Source organism: Centruroides vittatus, unplaced genomic scaffold (genome assembly GCF_030686945.1).
Source record: "Centruroides vittatus isolate TY-2023 unplaced genomic scaffold, ASM3068694v2 contig_941, whole genome shotgun sequence".
NCBI classification, from domain to species: domain Eukaryota; kingdom Metazoa; phylum Arthropoda; class Arachnida; order Scorpiones; family Buthidae; genus Centruroides; species Centruroides vittatus.
In genome coordinates this window covers 394,056-413,951 of record NW_027122625.1, presented here as the reverse complement: position 1 = coordinate 413,951, position 19,896 = coordinate 394,056, and the positions used below count along the sequence as shown (strand labels likewise).

General features: G+C 32.3%; 1 protein-coding gene across 2 annotated transcripts; it reads right to left on the bottom strand.

The window, feature by feature from the left end:
• Window positions 1-7,284: 7,284 nt before the first annotated feature.
• On the bottom strand, window positions 7,285-19,631 carry LOC136984932 (adhesion G-protein coupled receptor G6-like). Of its 2 annotated transcripts, none has more exons than XM_067282073.1 (22): window positions 19,597-19,631; window positions 19,472-19,519; window positions 17,776-17,967; window positions 17,615-17,696; window positions 15,746-15,909; window positions 15,179-15,367; window positions 14,901-15,107; window positions 14,539-14,823; window positions 14,286-14,460; window positions 14,021-14,205; window positions 13,385-13,486; window positions 12,968-13,095; window positions 12,774-12,899; window positions 12,607-12,713; window positions 12,155-12,539; window positions 11,694-11,855; window positions 11,488-11,612; window positions 9,089-9,351; window positions 8,372-8,441; window positions 8,102-8,298; window positions 7,555-7,664; window positions 7,285-7,481 (listed from the first exon to the last, which is right to left on the bottom strand). In XM_067282073.1, exons 1-22 carry the CDS (start codon window positions 19,613-19,615, stop codon window positions 7,359-7,361), a joined length of 3,444 nt encoding a protein of 1,147 aa, XP_067138174.1. In that variant the 5' UTR covers window positions 19,616-19,631; the 3' UTR covers window positions 7,285-7,358. The 2 variants fall into 2 exon arrangements, with proteins under 2 accessions (XP_067138174.1, XP_067138175.1); XM_067282074.1 differs by having other exon boundaries at window positions 11,736-11,855.
• Window positions 19,632-19,896: the final 265 nt, after the last annotated feature.

The following is a 19,896-nucleotide window of genomic DNA, read 5'->3' as shown; positions in this document are numbered from 1 at the left end:
CCGGAAGTCACATTATTTGAATTCAAAAATTTTCCGGTTTGCATTGGAAGGAAGATTTTCGTGGAAGTAAATTTAGCAGTTAATAGAAGATCGACAGGACTCTATTGTTAAATGAAAAGTATGATGTACAGGGACATGTCACTACTAATTTGAGGCGGAGAGCATATATTTTAAATTAAATAAATTAAAAATATGATTAAAAACTTACATTCCGGCATTGTGACCATGTCACAATAAATAATTTCTCGTTTTGTATACCACTCCTGAAGTTTTAAGTTCGTCTTTTTTCTTTTTGTTGTGGTTTAGAGACAATGCTTCGTATAAAGAATCATTTGTACATGCACCCAATCAAAATGTTATATCTTTTTTTTTTTTTAACTCTTTCCGCCCTGTGGGCACTAAGAGGGCCTCTTTTAGAAGGCCCATTATGGGTTCGGCCAGGCCCACAATGGGGCGACCGGGTGGTGAGTGACGGGGCCCGACATATCCGAACGGACCACCCCCCGAAAAATTCCTGGGGATTTTCGACCCGTTCGGATTCGATCCCGGGTCCCCCAGAGCGGTGGGCTGCCACCTTGACCGCTCGGCCATCCGGCCGTCCAAAATGTTATATCGGTGAAACGAAATGGAAGTTAGAGAAATGCAAGCAACGAGTTGCTTAACTTACCAGGAAATATTTGAAACTTCGTGTGTGGCGCCATCTGTTATGATATTTTATTATTAAAATGTTTTTATATTTATAATTACAGTATTATAAAATAGAAAAAAAAATTAAATTTGAGGATAGGAATGTTTTATAAAAACTTCTAAATGCTAATAACAAGTAAAATTGTCATTAAGTCCGACCCTACTGGAGATACGCACCACCTCCTTTATCTCCCCATCCTCTCGACCTTAAATCACCGACATTTAATAGCATCAATCCTCTTAATAAACAAACCTCCCTGCAAAATTTCAAAAATTTTCGACAAAAAACACAAGAGTTATTAAGCTTCAAAGAGGGTGAACAAAATCGTGCCACTCACATACACTACAACACACCTGCATCCATACATACAGAAAAAACCTCGAATTTTTTTTGCATTTCTCGACGTTTCAAGGTCTCAGAGTCCAAAAATGTAAAAATCCTAAAGGGGTCATTTTTTGATCGATCGCCATACTTTCCCTCTGTTAATTAAATAAAGGGATGGCGCTGGATGCACGCTGAGATAAGAGATGGCGCTGGATGCATGCTGGGATAAGAGATGGCGCTGGATGCATGCTGGGATAAGAGATGGCGCTGGATGCACGCTGAGATAAGAGATGGCGCTGGATGCACGCTGAGATAAGAGATGGCACTGGATGCATGCTGGGATAAGAGATGGCGCTGGATGCATGCTGGGATAAGAGATGGCGCTGGATTCGTGCTGGGATAAGATAACATGGTATAAAATTCCACCAGAAAGTGGTTGATGCACTTCCTCTGATGAGGCTTCGATAAAAGGCAAGATTAATTTGGAGGATGTTTTAAAGGTTTAAATAAATTTACTTATTGTGAATTTTTAAAAGTCGTCTTTGTTCTCAAAGTTGGTAACGATCGAGTGTTTTAACTCGAAGAGAAAATTTTTTGTATAGTTTTTAAAAATTATTCTTCTATACCTTTTTTTGTACAAAATAACTAACTCCATTGAGAATTTTTATAATGCAATATTATATTTTTTTTTTAATGTTCGAGTATGTTTATTTTCCCGGCTGTTATGTGTAACAGAGGGAAAGTATGGCGATTGGTGAAAAAATGATCCCGAAGAATTTTACATTTTTGAACTCGGGACCACGAAACGTCGAGAAATGCAAAGAAATTCAGGAGGTTTCTGTATTTATGAATGTTAGTCTCTCTCTGTGCGTGTGAGTACGATTTTGTTTACCCACTTTGAAGCTTGATAACTCCTGTGCCTGTTTGTCGAAAATTTCTGAAATTTTGCAGGGAGATCGTGTAGCAGGAGGATCAATGCTATTTATTAAATCTTGGTGGTTAAAGGTAAAGGGTATGGGGAGATAGGTCACACGTATCGTACCTCGAGTGGTTCGACTTAATGACAATTTTACTCATTATTAGCATTCACAGGTTTTTTAAACTAGTCTCTACCCTCAAAATTAAGCATTTTGCCATTTTATAATAATCACTTTATTTTAAAAACATTCTATATTATTATGAACATAGATGCCGTCACGAGCAATTTTAAATTTTTTGCCGGAACGTTACGCAACTCGTTGCTGGAATTGTTTTAATATTAAGTGCATTCGTTATACATCTTTAATATGTCCTGGATGGTAAAAACTCGTATTAAAGAACATGAAGCCGCCATTAGGCTGAAATATAAAGATTCTTCTTGGTACGAACATGTTAAAAATAATAAATGTAAATTATCGGTAAAACAAATATTAAAAGATTGTATAGAGAAAACATTATTAAAAGAATTGAAGGGCATTATATGATTGTAAAAAATAAACATTTAGTTAATCAAATCACGGGATGTAAATTAGGTGATTGTTGGAGAAATACTATTATTTCTTAATCACGAAACGAGTTATACGGGATGGGTGTAAAGTAACTAGGCATTGAGAAATGCAGTGAATTTTTTGCAATAACAATTCAATAATAATAAAATTTATGTGTACGTGTACAACTATTAGTGGAATTTTATAATTCCTGCATCGGTGATGTGGGCAGTGACCGAGAGAGGCTGCATGCGTAGTGGAAAGAAAGATGGCCGATCAATTGTCTGTTCGGGAGAGAGCTCAAATTGCTGCACGCTATAAGTTATGGAAATCAATGAAGGGAGACCATGCCACAATCCGTCCAGAAACAATAGAGAGAATTGTCATTCGAAGCTAAAATGACCACAGGTGCGGTTGAGGACGTACTGTACAGAAACGTGGCCGCCCATCCACATCACGATTTGAGGAAAACGTGTCTACATTGTGCCTACATTGATTTAAGGAATACATTCAAATTTTCATTTTATATAAGGTACTTGTCAACTAATTTTTATCATTATTGCTTTAGAAATATGGAAATTATAGCGATTTATCAGTAACATTACTTTACACCCACTCTGTACAGTAGAATCCGCTCATTGTTATCACTTTTGTACTAACGTATAGCCTACTGATAACAATAAATAACCGATAATTTAAGTAGATTAAGTGAATTTTTAGTAAATTTACATAAAGGTAATGATAACTATAACGGAAACTCTGATTACAATAAGCAATTCGATACTGGCTAACTCTGATAATCATTAGATTTAAAATACAACACCTGTAATTATAAATAAATAAGCGAATTGTACTCATTAGGAGTTTTTATAGGTTAATGTTACCCTTGGTGCCAAGATGGCGGCTCGTCTCTGATTACAGCAAGGAAACAGTGGGACGCACGTTCTAACCTAACCTAACCTATTGTAATAAATTACCATAATTATTAGCAACCAAATTATTAGAATAAGTTAGGTTAGATTAGAACGTGCGTTCCACCGTTTCCTCGCTGGAATCAGAGACGAGCCGCCATCTTGGCACCAAGGGTAACATTAACCTTTTTATATTAGAATAAACATATACCGTACTCTTTTTAAATTCTGCTAGTAAATTTAAAAAATTCAATCTCTTCCTGCGTTTATCTGACTACATCCGTTCGACTAAAAACTGCAGTTCTAGTACAGTAAGACCCCGCTTAACGCGGGGGATGCGTTCCTAGACGACAAAGCGCTAAGCGAAACAGCGTTAAACGAGACCATTTTAACATAGAGTAAATAGGGATAGGGGAACACGCGACCAAAAAATAAGCAAATTTTACTATAATTTTAAGTTATTTTTATATAAATTTTTGCATAATAATACAGTATATGTTAAATAACACACAAACATATGCGCACAGAAATGGAAAGTTAATTTTTTGTGACGAAGGTCTGGCTCTTCTGAAATTCTTTGTTTTTTGCGATGAAGTCGTGTAGTTTCATCAGTCGCTTTTTTTTCCTTAAGCAAATATCGGTAGCAGAAGACCGCATCCAAAACGCCTGGGTTTGCTTTGGCATCCTATCAAAATCTGGATCATTCGGTACAATTTGATCAATGATTTCGGTTATTGTTATGAAACTTTTACTAAGGAAAACTGTAGAGAAATATTTTTGGGTTCTTCGTTTTCAGAATCACTATTTTTCAGTTCTATATAAATTTCTTGTTCTGCCAGTTCTTGAAGGTCGTCGTTGGTAAGGCTCTCGCCAGAAACCTGCAGTAACTCCCCAATATCCTGCTCGTCTACATCTCCTGTATCGATTAAGTTGAGAATTTTGTCAACCTAACGATCAGCGATGGGCTCTTCTCGATGAGAATTCTTGGATACCTTCAACCATAACTTCTTCCACACTCCTCTCATGCGCATTTCTCAGTTAATTCTTGCCAAGCGAAGTCGATATTTCTTATGGCATCCATGATGTTATGTTTTTTCCAAAATTGCACAAAACAAACACAGATTTAAGGGAAGTACAGCGCTACGACGAATTGCCATCTTTTGCTGATTGGTTCGTGTTTGGGAATAATCGTATTATATACGAATTAATGAAATACCGCGAATTAATGAATTAATTTGAATCTGCGTAAATTTTGAGCTTTTTTTAGGCATCAAGCAGACCACGTTATATTGAATCAGCGTTAAGTGAGGCAGCGTTAAGCGGGGTCTTACTGTATGTTGGTTGTATTTATTTTTTGTGTATTCAGTGTGCTGTATTGAACAAAATGGTTATACGGCCCGCGCTCGTCATTCTCTTAGTTATCTGACCCGCTGTGAAAAAAGTTTGGCGACCCCTGTTATATAAGATTATAACATTATATAATATCTTAGTGAGTATTCTTTCTAAATTTAAGATTAGTAATGTTCGTAGTTAGGCCTAAATGTTATCGACTGTAAAAAGATAACAATTTTTAATCGGAATATCAACTAATAATAATCTTTTTCTACTTTTTTTTCGAATATTTAATTTTACTATTCAATAGTCTAGTTATTTTTAAAGCTTATTAAAAGATATCCAGCGCAAGGACCAGTATAGAGTAGATGTACTGGTCCTTACGCTGCCAATAGCTCCGATGCTACGATGCTACGATACTGGCATAATAAATATTTCTGCCACTCCGAGAGCTTCAATCGCTTAAAGGCGTCTGCAGCATAGGGAGAGTCAGCTGTAAACATTCGAAATTCTTTTAATATATGAAATTTTCTCGTTTTTAACTCAGATATTTTTTTTGTCTTTTTTAAAGGACTGCTTATAAATACTATTTTAATTCGGTTTGAATATTATTTATTCGTAAATGTCGTTAACCTTTATATTTCTATTAACTGTCACTTTCACGATTTTAGACTTTAAATTGATTAGACTATTTGTTTTTTGCTTACAATTTGTGTTCATTTTTAAATATTTTTGGGCGTTTTCGTTAAGGGCAAGAAAACGAAGTCAAAAAATTTATAGTTAAGCCTATATATACATTATTAATATGGGATGCCTGCGGGATCCCGAGAACTCTGAATCAGGAAGAAAAGGAGTTGATGAAAATTATATACATTAAATTTATAAAAATGTATAGAAATGTTAAACCATGTGTTAAGATAACCAAAATTTAGTGTTTCAAAAAAGGAGATTTAGGATTTAGGGTTGCTTTGGAGTTTATCAAGGTTAAGTCTATATATATATATATATTTATTAATATTAGATGAATTACTGTAGTTTGCAGTAAGGAAAGAGCTATGATATATGTTGTTCACAATTTATATTGTGTTTATTAATGAGATAGAGAAAGATTAAAGTTGAGCCAAAAAAGTTAGAAACAGCTTAGAGAAGGAAATTAAAAGTCAGTAGATTTAATTCTTGGATTTCAAATATAAGTTGTTAGAGAAAAAAGAGAAAATTCCAACTATTTAGACAACATATTCAACATATTTACAGACACATAACTTAGAGTTATGTTAGAGGATGACAAATAAAATAAGTAAATGAAGGAGGAAAGAGTTCAGACAGTGTTAGGGGAGAGAAGGTGAATGGGGCCCACCTAAGGTATTTTGCATATTTTTAAGAAAACTTAACAATATTGTGAGAAGTTACTTTAATGGTGCAAACAGTGTACTCTAAGAAATAAAGTGCATGTGTCAAAACTTGAGTATTCCTCTCCATATTATTTTAATTATAAAAAACAAAAAACATTACATTGAGCCCCATTACCAACCATGTGGGGTAATGGGAACTATCATATAAAAACATTGAAAAAAAAACTAAAACGTTAGAAATGTTTGTTTAAAAACTAGAAAACTGAAGTTTTTGCATATGAATTATTAGTTTTTTATATATGTATTGTTTTCAAAATAGTTTGTGTGTTTAATGATAAGTTTAAGCACTTTAAATTAAAAACTTTAATCACTCAATACAATAATCACAAATGTAATCATCTGGAGAATCAAACCCACTACATTCAGAATGTGCCTAAGCAGCACAGACAGTACATCTGTACCACAATTCTTTGTTTTTATCAAATTTTCCACAGATGATGCAAGTATTATTAGTATTGCTTGCATCTATGTCTTCATTATCATTTGATTTTGGTTGAGCCCCATTACCTCCTTCACGCCATTTTATGTTTCTAACGTTGACTAGACACAAATGGATGAAATGAAATCTTTTCTTCATATATATTTTAATATTCAATGATGACTCAGGATATTTTGTCTTCAAATTTGAAGTTTAGACTATTTACGAAAAAATATAATATTTTTTGAGTCTATCTTTAATCCTTTTCACACTACCATAAAAGTAACAGTTACAATGGTGTTATTAGAAGAATAAACTTCTTTCACAAAAAAGGTAAAAAATAGGTAAAAACTCCACAACGTTAAAAACGATCAAGTGCCAGCCTTTCATTAGAGGTTACTTCTATGGTAGTGTGAAAAGGATTAAAGATACTCAAAAAATATTATATTTTTTCGTATTTTTCAATATTTTCCCCTATTGTATACATAACAGCCAGGAAAGTAAAAGTCGTAAGGTATACACACTTTGTATTTATATTCACTACTATGTGTATTAAGAGAGACAAGGCTTTTTTACATCTTTATTTCTGGTTCTTCCATATGGTTCTTTCCATAAAGATGTAAAAAAGCCTTGTGTCTCTTAATACACCTAGTAGTGAATATAAATACAAATAAAAAGAAGACACGGTCTCGGAATAAATATGTATACACACTTATTACAAGTTTAATTATAGTATTTTAAATAAATTCAGTGTAAATAGCAACGTTAAACTGATTGCTTTTATTAATTTTATATTAAAGAAAAATTTTATGACACTTTTTCTGTAGTTATTAACGAATCTTTCGTTCGATACGAAACTTCAATACTGACTTTTACGTTACGGCGTATAAATTGTTCCCATAATTCCATAACGGATTTATCGTCTACTACCTGAAATATTTCAAATATTTCAATAAATTAAAAATAATTTTCAGTGTATTTTTAATTAGAAAATAAGACTTACGTGGAATACGAATATGATGAATCCTTGAAGAGTAGTGGATATGGTAAACAAGTATTTAAACACTAATTGGGCACTTTTAATTGTAAAGAATCCGAATGTCCAGGATAATCCTGAAAACAAGACCAATTCATTGTAATAATTGTAAAGATAAAACATTATCAGCAGATAAAAACGCTACCGGTGCCAAATGGATAAAACTATTACATTCTGGTCGCGAATTCGCGCCCCTCGCCTTTTTTGGGTTTTCTCACGTTTGTAACCCCTAAGTAGATCAGTTCAGTGGCGCGTTATATCTTTGAGGCCCAGGCAAATTTGAATTAGGATGCCTATATGACTTCAGACATTTTTCTTCGGGGGAATTTTTTTGAGAAAAATTTTCTTATAAAAAATTGGTTTGGGGCCCCCTGCAGGTGCCCAGGCAATTGCTTTTTTTGTCCACAGGATAACACTCCACTGAGTCAGTTTTCCAAAGAAAATCCTCCCGGGAGGCATCCCCTCGGCAGATGAAGTTGCCGGATACAAATAAACAAACAAGGAAAATGCTTACCTAATAGAGTAAAAATGCATATTGCGGCTCTCAACCTGGCAAGGATCATTTTCTTTTCAGATTGATTATGATTTACGGCTTTCCTCCCACACGTGATGGAGTATATAACCATGCAGAATATTATTATGTTGATGGCCATGATGACTGCAACCGGGAGAAGGAATCCATAATGAAACGCTTCTATCCGAAGCCAGCAACTGAAATCATATTACTTTAATCCACTGCAGCAATAAAACTGCAATTAGAATTTTATAGCTCATCATCACTTACTAATTCTTTCCTCCATAATACAGATTATAATCAACTGATACGATTATAATAGAAACTATAATAGGAAACCCTTGAAAAAAATAATAATATAAAAATTAACTACAAAATTCCTTACAAAATACATACTAACTTAATTGAATATTTAAAACTCTGTTCTTTATATCCTCATATCACCAATTGGCACTAGAAAGGCATTTTAGGAATTAATTAGAAGACATTAATATGGAAGTAACTTTTATGCTGGTTTTTTATTGGCAGGTAGTTCTATTCATAGTCCTCTATCGCGTGCAAGAAGTCATGACCCAATCGTGGGCCCACCAATGGGCGAATGAATAAAATCGTTGAACACTAATAATTGATCTGTATTTGCCTCTGATCATATGGCATTTTCCAGGTATTTTTCATGTGTCTAACGCCTAAATAGTGGTCAGTTTACCATAGAGTGCCCTTCCGTGAAGCAGCCTCCTTGGCAAATCTATTGCTTTATTCCATTAATTTAATTCAATTATGAAATTTTAAAAATTCATGGTTCCACTACTACTGACGGAGTGACTACTAATCTTCTCTATATGTATTAACCTTAACCATGTATATTTAAATTTCGAGTAGAGTATATATTCAGTATTAATATAAATTTAGTAATGGCTAGCTGATAAGTATTTTATGTAACAAATTTAAATAGTGTAAAAATCATTTTTTAAAAAATTTTTTACTTACCCCAAGCAAAAATTGTTGCTTTTAACATAAATTTCGGGACATACGTATCAAATACTTTGACTAATCTCAGGTACTGTTGGAAGGCTTCTACTAACATCCAACATAAAGAAACTAACAATAAATAATGAAGCAGTGCGGCAACAAGGATGCATCCAATCTTTGAGGAAACTTGATTTATACCCGATACAAACACTATCAGACTGAAGAGGATAGATAATGACAAATTAAACAGAACTTTCCTTACTGTGCCTTTTCTCAGTTTTCTGGAAAATAATTATATTATATTATATTTAATACATTAATATATTAATTTATTAAAACTGTAAAATATTGCATAAAGTGGTTGTGACCTTAGATACAGAGCTCGACGGGTACTATCGATCGCCATTTTGTTTTAAGTCAAAGCATTAAAATCTGTGCCACGTGTTGGGCAGGATTGTCATAGAATCTATTTTTCTAGTCTAAATCTAGATTGTATCATGTCGAATTTAGCTATTTTCTAGATTTTATTTAATTATTATAAAGAAGGTAAGATTAGAGTTTAAAGTGGTAAGTGTAGTATTTAATCGTCAATATACCAATATTTTTATAATCTAAGTACAAGCAGGATCTTGAATGGCTTTACTCTCAGCCATATGATTGTTTATTTATAGTGTGCTCAGGTTATTCTGATCCGTACTATACTCAGTGCGTTGTTGATTTTTTTTTTCGGACAGTGTTTTTACTTTTACAGAATATAAGTAGTGTTCTTGTGTTTTTTTACAATTATGGTTTATTTGTGAAAATTTTGGTTTCAACCTGTGAAAATATTTACAATTAAAACTACATTTTCGTGTTACGAATCACATTGTTGAAGTTAAAACCCTTCTAAGAGCTAATAATTGTGGGGAAATGGAATAAATGTTGCATTTGCCCATCAAAAATAGACAAAGAAAACATGCCAGTAAGTGAAAGAGACTAATATGTATAAACTGCATCATTAATTTTGAGGTTAGTAATGATTTCTATTTTTAAAAAAAATTGTAAATGTTAATAACGAATAGCTTCTTCATTAAGTCCGATCTCTCTCGAGATATGACACATGACCCCTTTATCTCCCTACCCCTTCAACCTTTAACCATAAAAATTTAATAGCGTTAATGCTCCTTATAGACAATTCCAATGCTTTCCCTTATTATGTTTATAACAGCTGGAAAAGTAAAATTAAGAATGTTTAGAAATGCATTTAATTTATCGCTACGGAATATTTTGTCTTCAAAATATATATAAATGGTTTGCTGTGTATTAGCTAATATGACGATTTTAGTCTCTGTAATCCAAATTCTTGGTAGACAAATCTCACAGCAATTTAAAACTTATTGGCAAATTAAATTTATTTTGTAAAGACTACATCAAATGCATTTCGGGCTGGTGTAATATCTTCCAGTCCCTCTTCAGTGAATAACCGTTGGTGGTAGTTACAATGATATTTCCATATGTAAGGGTGGTAAACTTTGCACACATTTATAGGAATCAAGTTTAAGAAACTTTTCACACACGTGTATAATAAACATACTAAAACCATCCAATTATTAAAACAATTTTTTGACAAACAATTGTATAGATAATTCTAAAGCACTACAAATTTTTGACATCATTAACATCAGTATACCACAATCAACACATCACAACAGTAATCGAGATTGCTGTTGTGATGTGATGATCACATTCTTGGTAGACAAATCTCACAGCAATTGATAATTGCTGTGAGATTTGTCTACCAAGAATTTGGATTACAGAGACTAAAATCGTCATATTATATTTGTCTTGTTTAGAAACATAGAAATAAAGGGTTAAAAAAAGAAACGTCTTGTTTACTTTCAAAAAAAAAAAAAAATCTAAGTAGGATCATTTTGTCACGCACCATCTCAGTTAAAGATTAAAGCTCTTCCTTTCCTTTGCACACTTTTACACAACTAATTAGAATATTCTAGCTCGTTTGCCTTTACACACAACAAATGGCACGCCCCTTGACTAAAAATAAAATGGCGGACGTGTATTCAATTTCTTTAAACATGGAGTCGCTACAGCCACTCTATGTAGAATATTCTAGCTCGCTGGCCTCGACAATCCGGGCATCGTCATCTTTATGCTGTAAAGAACTTCTAATATGTATAATATACAAACTCCCAGATTTTAAAGTTAAAAAAGTTTTTAAAAAAAATTAACTTTAAACCTACTGTAAACTTCGAGTCATCAATACTTTTATAATAAATATTCAATTATTGTATTCTTCTTTAAAAGATTAATATTAAAAGTAAATAAATATTGCAAAATTTTTGACAAATTGAAAAATTATTTTTAAAAAAATTGATAAATTTACATTGATTCTAACAATGAAGAATCGCTACTTAACTTACTCGAATAAAATGAATGTAATTAATGTCAGCAATAGTCCAATTATAGACAATGTACAGCCAAAATATGTCAACACGTCTAAGATAACTCCGTGAGTTACATTTTCTTCGATGTCAGTATCCATGTCCTATAATATAGGTAGAAAATTCCGTGATAAAATTGAATATAATTTTTTTTTCTGGGTTTCTAGTACAAATGTTTAATTTACCATAAGTATAGCAAAATTAGTCATGTGATCACAATAGCATACAATATGATTTTCGCTCCGGTTTCTTAATTCGCAGCCAACCGTCGACCATCCACCAGTTCTGTCATCTAAGGAATAATCCCAAAAAACGCACTTCTCGCTTCCATTTTTATAATTATCAAACTATAATAAAATTCCAAATTTAATATTAATTGGTATTTCAATTAATGTTACCCTAGGTGCCAAGATGGCGGCTCGTCTCTGATTCCAGCAAGGAAACAATGGGACGCACGTTCTAACCTAACCTAACCTATTCTAATAATTTGGTTGCTAATAATTATGGTAATTTATTATAATAGGTTAGGTTAGGTTAGAACGTGCGTCCCACTGTTTCCTTGCTGGAATCAGAGACGAGCCGCCATCTTGGCTCCTAGGGTAACATTTACCGGCATTTCTATGAGATTTATCATCAAAATATTTACCCGAAAAGTTTCGAAGAATATTTCAATCTTTTCGTTTTCTAACAATACGGACTCGCCAGTAATTTGTGCATAAAGTATAAAACTAGCAATGGCTTTATGGTGCCGACCGGTAAGAAATAGAGAGCCATTTCTGTAAACAATATAATTAACTAAAGAATTATTTAAAGATCTCTTTTGTGTTAGCTCTTTCGGAAATCGTATTCCTGCGCGATATTTCGTCTCCAGAAAATCGAATTGTTCATTTATAGGCCTCAGCGTATCATCAGAAGCAGTTAACAAAACTCCTGTTGCATTCAAAGGAGATGAAACGACAATCAATTTTGATTCGGATATGTTTACGGGATCCTTATTATTCTCCAGTATTGTTTCCAAAGAAGCAGTTATTCTGAAATGGAAGCGTTAACGTGAACGTATGCGATAAAACTTTAATGGTACTTTAAATTTATGGTTACCTCGAAGAAGCATTAACTCTTCTCTGAGCCGACATTGTTATTGAAGGATCTACGTCCATTAAGTTATTAACAATCGGTATGATTTCTTTAAGCGAGATCTGTCGATCCTGTTTAAGATATAATTGTAAATACACTAAAATAACCTAATATTTTTTATGTCTACGTACTTGTTTATTCTGTTGAAAAACGAGATTTTCCATGGCGAGAGCCACGTAATGCAAGTCTATAGCTTTCATCTGAGATGGGTGGCTCGTAAGTCTACTCAATCTCTGAAGAATAATTTTGTTGCCAGTCTAAAACGTAAAATTTACATAATTCTTTAATCAATGGTACTTATTTCTTACAGAAGTGATTTCCTTACCTCAGCTAAATCCTTTAATTGATAAGTGAGATTTGATAATTTCGTTGAACAAGTTGTGTTTAGGGGACTCCAATAGGTACCCTCGGTAAAACTTCCCAGACATTTTCTAACGACAGGTTCTCCTTTTTCTAAATACGTAATAAATTATTTTGATAAAATTAATTTAAAAAATCGAAAAATTACTGTGGCATCGTCACAATGCCGAGGTACAATTTTTGATTATATTTTTATTTAAAAAATTACGCGAATTCCGCTCCATACCGGAAAGTTCGTTTATAGTTAATCTGGGCCTTCGGGCTCTAAGCTTTCCACATTTGATCTCGAAATTAAGAAAAGCACGGACAGTAATTTTCAAATTTGCATAGGTATGCAAATTTTAAAATTACAGCCCCAAAAATCTACAAAATATAAACTTACCCGTGACGCAATTTTCTTCGGGAAGACCAATTTCGCCGAAATATTTTCTTGGCCAAGTTAAAGTCTGTCCTTCTATTTCAGTAATCTCTCTAAAACAACCATCTAACAACATTAAAAAATAGTTTATAATGATTATAAGTTGATTTTTTTAACACTATAAGGTTTTCGTGGTAAAAAAATTCATCTTATCGGAGTAACTAAGAAGTATTCGAATACTATCTGGACTCCTGTAACTGGATTCCTGGAATCGTTAATGCTGATCAATATATCAATATAATTAAAGTCAAACTTTTTAAAAACGGCTAATTAAAGCAGACTCCAGCTGGGTCCCTACCCTAAAAATTCCAATTCAAGCCATTCAATAAAACCGATTGAAAGAACTTTTAATGGAAATATGGCTACGGAAGTAAACATAGTTGAAGATAGTTTATTTCTTTCTAATTTCCCACCAGTGGTCGAGTGGATAAAGATACTGAACACTGGCAGTTAGTCGCGGGTTCGCACTTCACCAACATGGAGTTTTCTTCGCGTTTTTAACACCTAAATAGGACCCAGTTTCCCGTAGAAAGTCCTCCGAAGAGGCATCTCCCCTCGGCAGATCGCTCACTTTACCGTATACAAATGAATAGGACTTACCTGTATTTCTGATTTTCAAACTCTCGGGTAATATTTTAAAATTTTTCATTACTAAAGTTGAATTTATGTTAGAGATCATAAAATTTCGTAACTTCTTCATAAATATTTCTTTATCTATCTTTTTTGTACCACTATTTTTGGTAGGAACTTGAAAATATATTAGGAATTCTACTTTCGTTTTCTGCCTAGTGTATCGTAATTTTTATGATAATTATGCCGTAATATATTAAAGAAACTATTAAAGTGTATTAATTCAAATACCTACGATACACGCGAGAGTTTATGAACATAAACAGCTGACTGAAATTTCAATTTCGACAACAGATATTTTCCAATTCTCTCTCCAATCTTTACGGCTTCTTTCCAATATTCTGAAGTGCTGGGATCCAAGTGATTGAAGATCTTCAAGGAAATAAATTCTCCGCTAAAGGTCCATATATCTATAAATTATAAATTTGACAAAAGATATTAAATTACGTTACATAACAAATTATATATTTCTGTATTAAGTCAAATACTTTTGTACGTAAAAAGCATTTTAGTAGATGCAACAGATACAAATGGATCTTCTTGGTATATCTCGCACCAGTAATAACCTTGACGTAGGCCTTTCTCTAAAACTTTATTTGTATAAAGTAAATTTTCTGTTAAATTTAGATAATCGTCGTCAATATTCATTAATCCTCGGCTTCCGCTAACAATAATTCCATCTTTATACCAGGTAACACTCTTGTAAAACCTTTTATTAGAAGAACACTTGAAAACACCATCCGAAACCTTTTCCACTTTTGTCCACACTCTTCCTTTTTAATGAATTTCATTTTATTAGTATTTAATTATAATTACAGATTAAATTAAGATGTGTTTTTATAAGTGTTACCTCTATTCATTTCCATCTCACAAATTCCCATTTTTTTCTTATTGGGATTGTCTAATGACCACGACATATTGTAGTCATTACATTTCAAATATCCAGCTGTATTGTTAAAATCAAATTTTGTGCTTCTATCCCAGTCTACATGTCGGACAATCTCGTTATTTTCCCAAATCAATCCGTGTTTTGTTCTCCGAAGTCCGATCCACCAATCTTGAAAAAAAAAACTCTTTATTATTAAGGCACTGTTAACCAATTAATGAATTAATAAAATAATTGAGTACCATTACAGCCGTGCTGTGATATGTAATTTTTAACGAAAGCATTTACTTGCGGTGTATGCAAAATGGCCAATCTTCCTCCTAGATTCTTACAATAATATCCAGCATCTTTCCACGTCGTTAAATTATTTGTGCTTTTATAACAGTTTTTTACGGAAGGCCAGCTCTTCCATTGTTTTGGACACCTGTGTGCTATAAAATAAACAGTAATTTATTAGCTACAGTTTCCATTTTTAATGATAATGATGGATAAGATTAAATTATTTTTCATTTAGATTAAATAAATAACTTATAGAATTTAAGAAATTAACCTCTCTGGTGTCGAAATTGAGTTAACAGTTCCGTATTAAATATACTGTCTCTGAATAGAATGAAAGGTTATCGTGGTCGATGGAAACAAAGCAAGTGAATCAGCGAAATACGAAAAACTAACGTACACCATCTTTTACAATATTTCAACTTAATTTTAAGAGGATTCCGTCACTGTTGTGCCGAAAATTTCAATTCTCTCAATGAAATGATAATGCTGTCAATAATACATTATTTACGTCTCGATAACAAATTACTTACGTAAATATTCTTTGCGGAAGAATTTGTGCATGCACAAAAACGGTTTCTTTTCGTGGCATCGTCTGCTGTAAATTAGTAGGTTTCCTTCTTTCATTTCACCACTTAAACAATCATTACCTAATATAGGCTCTTCTTTGGCCCAATGTATCCGAACTTCTTTTGATCTGTAATATAATGTTGTAATGTAATAAACAATTAACATAATCCGGAAGAAAATGGCAATTTGGCTAAAAAATTTTTAGCACTTTTTTAACTTACGAGCACTTTTTATAGGTTTAATTACCGGTAGAAAAATATATTCGATTGGTCTCCGTGAAAACTATTTTCAGCTCTTTTCATTAAATTTATTTCTATATAACCAGACTTTTGGTATTCACGTTTTATCTTCTTGAGTGGAGAAACAGTACTTTGCTTAGATAAAGTGTAATTGATTGTTATGGCGTGTTATGGCTTCACGAATCCCGGGCGAATTTGATTTAGGGGTCACATGGAGACAGTAAATTATTTGGTTCTAACAATTAACGCTGTCACACTGGATCAGATAGGCATAGAAATCACTCGATGCTCATAATTATTTGACGAGAGGATTTATTCATCGTGATATTTTATCAAGAGCTGTTCGTAATAAATTAATTTTGCTCGTAGGAAAAGTAGTATTTCCATGTGAGATTTACCATTGCTCATAACATAAACTGCATTATGTAAGGATGAATGTAATTTTATATTTATTCATATTTGTATTTATAATTACCATCAAATTTTTTTGTCGTCATGATTTTGTATTATGCAAGTCTCTAACAACGTATTATTAAGATTAACTTAATTAGCTTCATAAATATGGCTATAATAAATTGGAATGGAGCAAATAGATTAAATTTAATAGCCTTTAATTAACCGCAATCATATTTTTTAGTAGGATGCATTTCGGACACAAAGACCCTTTTGTTTTCTTCTGAAGCCATATTTTAATTTTTAGGTTCAAAAATTCAATACGTTGCTGAAAACGGCAATGAACAACCGAGAATACTCGTACTCTGATAACTCGAGACGTTCGAAGGACATTGACAAATCTTGTTAAGTTTCATCTTCTTTGCGCCTAACTACACTAACTTTAGTAATTAAACAGCGATGCGAAACCGCTAACATATTCTGTTTGGCTGAAAATACAGTACTCTGTATTTTCAGCCAAACAGAATAATGAAATCATGGCTCTACGCTTATAGATATGGAACTGTTCTATCGAGAGGGATCCAACTCATTGACTAAGCACTAAATATTATCAATTCTCGTTTATGTATTTTAGTTTCCTTTACTCGAAGTAGTTAATTTCGAAGTAGTTAATTCACCAATTCGGCAACTTCACGTAAATGGCACCTCCGTGCAAAGGCCATCCTTATTGGGATATTCATAGAGTATTCAATCCAAGCTTAGGTTTGAAATGATAAAATTTGTTTGGAAAAACTATCAACACTGCCAAAGAGAATTAATTTGACTGTAATTAGAGTCAGATTCCTATTGAGCCCGACTTTAAGCGGCTGAATCCTTCAGATTTCTGATTGAAAATGGATGGTAATAGCTTTAGTTATATTTGGTTACAGTGACTAGCCTCAGTTTCTATTAAAGCACCATATTACTGTTTGGTAAGACTATTTGGTGACACTAGAAATAAATTATAAAATTATATATGATATTCTAAATTTAAATTTTAAGTAAATCGTGGCTATTCCCAACTCGAGGATTTCTATATATAAATTAAAAATGGAGTGTAATTTTCAAGAATACAATACATTAATGTTATAAATTATTAAATACTTATACATTTTTTACTTATATAAAATATAATTTATTTAATTTAACAAAATTACTTACGTATTTATAATATTTGGATAGAAAGCTAACCATTGAAAACGGCCCATATTTCGATATCCTCCGAGCCACATCTCTGGAAATTCTGTAAAATGCAACAATATCTTTACAAAATCATTTTCTTTTTTTTTCAAAACTAAAGAAAAAGGGAATATTTATTTTACCAAAATCAAATGAAGAATTTAAATCTTGGATGGATATATCGGGATCAATACTGAGAGTAAATAAATATCCACGTCCTTTTCCACATTCCTCGGAAGCATCAAACCAGTTCTTGCTCTCTGTATACAATCGGATGCAAATGTCATAACCCCACTTTCTGTATCCTGGCATGCAACCACTAAACGATTGATTTTCTGCATAACGTAATGATTTTTCTGGTCAGTTTTAATGTAAAAGGTAGTGTAATTGTCAATCATAAAAGACCGAATAAAGAAGGTTGCTCTGATGTTATGTTGTTAAAGAGTGGATTGACTTAATCTCATTTTAATTGATGTGTAAGTTGTAAGAGATATTAATAATTTCCTATTATATTTCCGGAGAAAATGCGAGTTGTCCTCTCCGGAATAAGTTACTTAGTAACGTTTCCGATCAATCTTATAAACAATTTTCACATATGATCCCGATTTAAGGTGCTTCACAGTATCGCTTTCTCAGAGATTTTGTGAAGAATCAGAACTTTTGAATGAGGACGTAAGCTAAAATTCGTGCTTTTCTGATAGTTCTTCTGTTAGATTCGATTATTTTTTTTAATATTTTTAACATCTTTATTTTGTGTGAACATTTCTAAATTATGTTCTTGTTGTACAGTACAGTACCAGTACAATCATATTATGTTACATTATTGCACACGTAATAAGTAAATAAATCTTAATTAATAATCATTTTAATGTTAATTTGAAATAAGACGTCCTCATTACACTATATTGAAAGAAGTTGTTATTAAAATTCGAAAATAATCGCACTTACTTGGCTTGACTGTCGCCGAGTCTCTCTAGTTTAATATTGAAATTAATAAAAATAAATTATAATAAATAGAAAATAATAAGAAAGAAATTTGTGTAATTTCGTTAATATTTAAAAATGTATTTAATTTAAACGTATGTTTTAAAATAATTTGTAATAAAGAATTTTATAAAAGCGAGGGTGAGTTTCTTCGTTTTATTTTGTTAAATTTTAATGATAGTTTTAAATTATTTAATTTAATTAATTGTATTGTACTGTATATCCTGTATTTGTCGAATAAACGATAACATTAGGGCTTTAGTTGTCATTTAAGGAAGTTCTGTTTTCTTATCTAATCTCAGAATAAGATAAAATCATTGTTACAGTCAAACGATGAATCATGGCTCTTCCATTACTGTATTTTTCTGCATTTACCATACATTTTGCAAGTGGCATAAAGTTGTATTTTCTTAATCAAACGAACTATCCCGTCGTGGTACCTCCTTTTATTATTGTGTTCCCTCTACGTGTTGTCAAATATATTTCAGTCCTCACCAATAACAGAATTGGAACCATTAGCCAGCCTACTGATCTTGATCTTCTACTCAATATTCTTTATTTCCTTTTAAATTATTCTGAAGTTGAATCTATTGTAATTGTTTTGTCCGTTACGCAATATATAATAACGCACATTCGTCCATCTATGTTAAAGAAGTCTTAATAATATCACGTTTATTCTCATTAATAATCTTTTGAAAATAGATATAAAAAGGTATATTTTAAAACTCTTTCCGCCCTGTGGGCACTAAGAGGGCCTTTTTTTTCCACGATGAGGGAGGGGCCCGACATATTGTACGAAAGATTCTTGGGGTTTTCGAGATTAAAGATTAAGTATAATGAAAATCTCACACTTACCTGAAGTATTGTCAATGGTATAATATAGAAATATTATCGAAATATAATCTGTTGACGAGAACAGGTTTATTTACAAAGCATAAATTTAAAAATGGCAATGTAAATATTAAAATAAATTTGCTTACGGTTCAGTTTAAATTCCATTTCTTAAAATATTAATATTTATCTTGTTTAAAATGCCTTGTATACAAGTAGCAGTCTGAATAAATGACAGGGGATTCATTTCCTTCCTGCTTTAATCAAAACCAAATCCGCTTGATTGTACATTTTCTGAGAATGGAGAAAACTGCGTTCGGTTGAATATTTTTAATTTCTTATAAATAAATAAACATTCAATAAAGATTATGAAACCGCAAGGAAATTTAATTTTAGTTCCTATAGCGCGTGTTATACAGTATTGTTCATAACAGTATTTTCATAATTTA